We start from the raw sequence: 3,879 nt of genomic DNA on the forward strand, positions 1-3,879 counted from the left end.
GGCTGCGTTTCCACCTTCCTTCCTTCCTACCTCTCAAATTGTCATCCTTCCGCCAATCATTCCAGTTCCTCGGCGTTCATTTTCCAAGACTCACAGACTCACAAATTGTGAGTCACTGTGAAATGGGCGACGCGAAAAGTGTACGAAACGCGTTTTATTTAGAGAGGGAGAAACCGCGAATTTAGAAAACTAAACTTTCATAGAACGCGAGTGAAAAATTGAAAGAAAGTATAAAATGAACAAACGCGAATTGATATCTTTTTCGACTCTATAATATAAGAAAATTTCAATAAAATACGCGGCGATAATTGGGTGGAAGTATAAGTTAAACGCGTAAAAATATTCAATAATAAGCGAACTAGGGATGGAGCTATTATTACAATACGCGATGCAACGACTCTAGTATTTACTAAAATTCAAAAATTCTCGTATAAATTCCGAAAATAGATTATTAATTACGGTAAACTACTGAGACGGTTTAATTAAGGGTGGGCATGGTGCTGCTTTAGTTTGAAATGATTTATAAACACATAATTAACAGAGGAAAAACCGTGAAACGGCAAAACGTCTACATTCTAATTGTTATAACATGTAAACAGAACTTTAAATTTAGTGTAAACAGAAAAAATATATAATACAATTTATTTCACGGTATTGCAACAAATAAACGTTGAATAAATATTTAATTCGTATAAAAACAATTATTTAACGTAATAATTTTACCTTCACCATGGCTATTTTTAATCTACGACCACAGGTCAACCTGATATCTAATCCTTACGAACTTTAAATTCAGTCGAAACTGAGAAAATATATAATACAATTTATTTCACGGTATTGCAACAAACAAACGTTGAATAGATTCTTAATTCGTATAGAAACATTTATTTAAAATAATAATTTCACCTTCACTATGGCTATTTTAAATTTACGACCAAGGGTCAACCTGATTTTTAATCCTCCGAACTTGATTTCACAACGAGAAAGTAATAAGATCGTTGAAACGTACTTATTTGTCAAAGAAACTTGCAAAAATGTATAAATAATAATATGTAATGTTTTAACAAATTTTTGGAAGTATAAATTAATAATAAAATTGTGAAAATTAATAAATTATACGTTATTATAACATTAATAGAATTATGACTAAACCGAAGTTCGAAGTCGAGTATTTAAAGTCTGATATTACGTGCCTAGCGAGTGCCGGTAATTGTTAAAATTTGTTTAATAATTAGTAATAGAAATTCTAATTGATTCTAATGTATACAAGTGTTACAAGAAGGCTGAGTGTGTACAGGGTGGACATAGACTAGCTAGTAGCCCCCGACCACTCTATTCACATCTCAGAACCTTCAGGTCAAAATACGCCGCGAAGTGTCTAGGGCCCAGTATAAAGGGTAAATGATTTCGCGGGACATCGGCGGGTCCTTATATACCTGCGGTACCCTCTCCCCAAAGTCATTAGCAAAATCGTCGGTTAGGTCAGGCGGGAAATTTTCGCGGGAGATTTTCGCGGGAGATTTCCGATATCGTATAAATTAGTAAGAATTCGAGAAAAAAAAGTAGCAAAGCATAGTAGCGGAGCATAACTATAGCTAGAATTTTCAAGAGTTTTGGAATTTTAAGTAATAACTTCTAAGTATTAATCCTTTGCACTCGGAGGTCATTTTGCTGTGGGAAAGGTTGCAAATCGGATTTTTGAAATTTTTTAAAATGATCGTAGAAAGAAACTGTATTATTTTATTCAAATATTCAGTGCATTCTCTGATTATGGAGGTCCATAGATCTGCTGTCTGTCTTGATTAATTATTCACCAAGTGACAATTATTTAGTGTCACTTCTCAGTCGCCACCCGATTGCAAAGGGTTAATAATATTACGTGGATTCTGTAGGATGCAAAAGAAATGGGAAAATAACAGTTTTTTAAAACTAAATGTAATAATAAAAGAAATATTTACTGGTGCACATCTGTAACAGCAATGTAATAGCAGTATTAAATTATAATTAAGTGATTAAACGACAGAAATTTCCTTTATGTAGTAGGAGTTTTACAACAGAAAGCCATGAAATAGATTAAGTATGCAGGTGGTGCTATAGTTTTGCACCGATTCTAAAATGTTTTTCGATTTCATCTAGATATTATTATATATACAGAAAAATTCAATGCTTTTCATCTGAAGTTCATTATTTTCAATGCTTTTTCAAATTACACAATTGGCTTCGTCGAATTATTCTTTCAATGTTGAAAAGTCTTAAGACTGTTAATGTCGCTATAGTTATGCTCCGCAACGTAGAGAAATGTTTCGAATGAACGTAAAGAGACTCTCGTAACAGAAACTAAACGTCAACATTTCTTCTTTTTTAAACGATATTTTATTTTCACACGCATCCAGTCGAATACGAACGAAATTAAAATCGAGAGCAACAACGCGTAGCTAGTCTGACCTCGTTTAAATTGGAATTTCTCGCTCCTTATCTGTTTCCTCGTGAACTTTCCCGCCATTGGTTCCGCAAAACTCGGCACGCGAACTCCAGTCGTTCCCCCTTTCCTCCGAGATTCGTCAGAATGTCAGGGATTTGCGTAACAGTTCGCGTTAATCTGCAATCTCGTCTGTTCTATTCCGCGTCAAAGCACTGACGTGATAAAATGCAGCCATCGACTGTGTTTTCTTTCAGAAGCAACGCTAGCACTGTCGAAGAAATGGATCTGCTAAGTCTCACCTTCAGATCCCTCGATTTGAGGAGTAACAAACCTCAGCCGGAAGATTTTCTCGACTTGAAGAAGCAAAATGTCGCGGACAGAGACGAAGCTTGGAAGAAATTGAGAAGAAGATCGAAACACAGCAAAGAAGAGCCTAGATTGTCACCTAGAGACGATTCTAAGCAGCTGAAGACGATCGGTATGGACGAAGTAGCGTGGCACGACACTGCTGAGAATTGCTGGGTCGTCATCCACGATTTCGTCTACGATTGCACGGATTTCTTGACCAGTCATCCTGGAGGATCGGATGTGATCCTCGAATACGCTGGCAGAGATGCCACTTTGGCGTTCATCGGCACTGGACACTCGTCTATGGCCAGGCAGAGCTTGGAGAGGTACCTGATCGGAGAACTTCCAACGGAAGAGAGGATCTTCCGTGTTCCCAATGGCGTGAAGCTTACTGGATTTTGATAGACTACTTGTTCAGTGGACGGAGATTAATGTTGTTTGTTTTACAAGTAATTTGAAGAACTGTGTGAGTTTTGTGCTGACTTTGTTACCTGGAGGATTAGATAACGGCGATCGAAGTCCAAGATGAACTTGAATTTGTTTCTGTGCTTTAGATTTAACCCTTTCGTTACTAACGGTGGTTATAGTCACTCATCGTCGAGCGCTCGCTATATCCTACCGGTGACTATAGTCATCCATGAAAATTTGATATCTCCAGAGTGACCGGTTTTCTTTTATCGAATTGTTTCGTTGTATTGTCTTAAGAACTGTGAAAATAGAGAAGAAAATAATGTTACTCTGTGACGCCTGAAGCGTACACTGCTGTAGCGAAAGGGTTGATCTTGCGGATTCGATCCGCGTCACTGCCGTCCCATTTTTGGAAGTAATAAATTTATATACATTTTATTCAGTACGTTGTGTTACTTTTTGTACGGTGAAAGTTCGCAGTATTTTGAAGCACTTAGATTTTCATTAGAAAAATAGAAGAATAAATTAGGGTTTAAGTTGATATATGAAGGATTCTCTGAATTACAACGTTTCAAGTAGCAAATATAAAATTTTCATTTGAATTTGCTTCTCCAAGTTAAGAATCATTGTAGATGATATTTATACATAATAGAAACAAAGTGAAAATGATATTTGCACATAATACGAATGAAACGTAGAAA

At 36.2% G+C, this 3,879-nt stretch overlaps 1 protein-coding gene across 1 annotated transcript; it reads left to right on the top strand.

The window, feature by feature from the left end:
- Positions 1-2,675: 2,675 nt before the first annotated feature.
- Positions 2,676-3,577, top strand: LOC108573580 (cytochrome b5-like). The gene has a single exon (XM_017936044.1). It carries the CDS (start codon positions 2,702-2,704, stop codon positions 3,170-3,172), a length of 471 nt encoding a protein of 156 aa, XP_017791533.1. The 5' UTR covers positions 2,676-2,701; the 3' UTR covers positions 3,173-3,577.
- Positions 3,578-3,879: the final 302 nt, after the last annotated feature.

The sequence above is a fragment of the Habropoda laboriosa genome, unplaced genomic scaffold, assembly GCF_001263275.1.
Source record: "Habropoda laboriosa isolate 0110345459 unplaced genomic scaffold, ASM126327v1 scaffold158, whole genome shotgun sequence".
Classification (NCBI taxonomy): Eukaryota; Metazoa; Arthropoda; class Insecta; order Hymenoptera; family Apidae; genus Habropoda; species Habropoda laboriosa.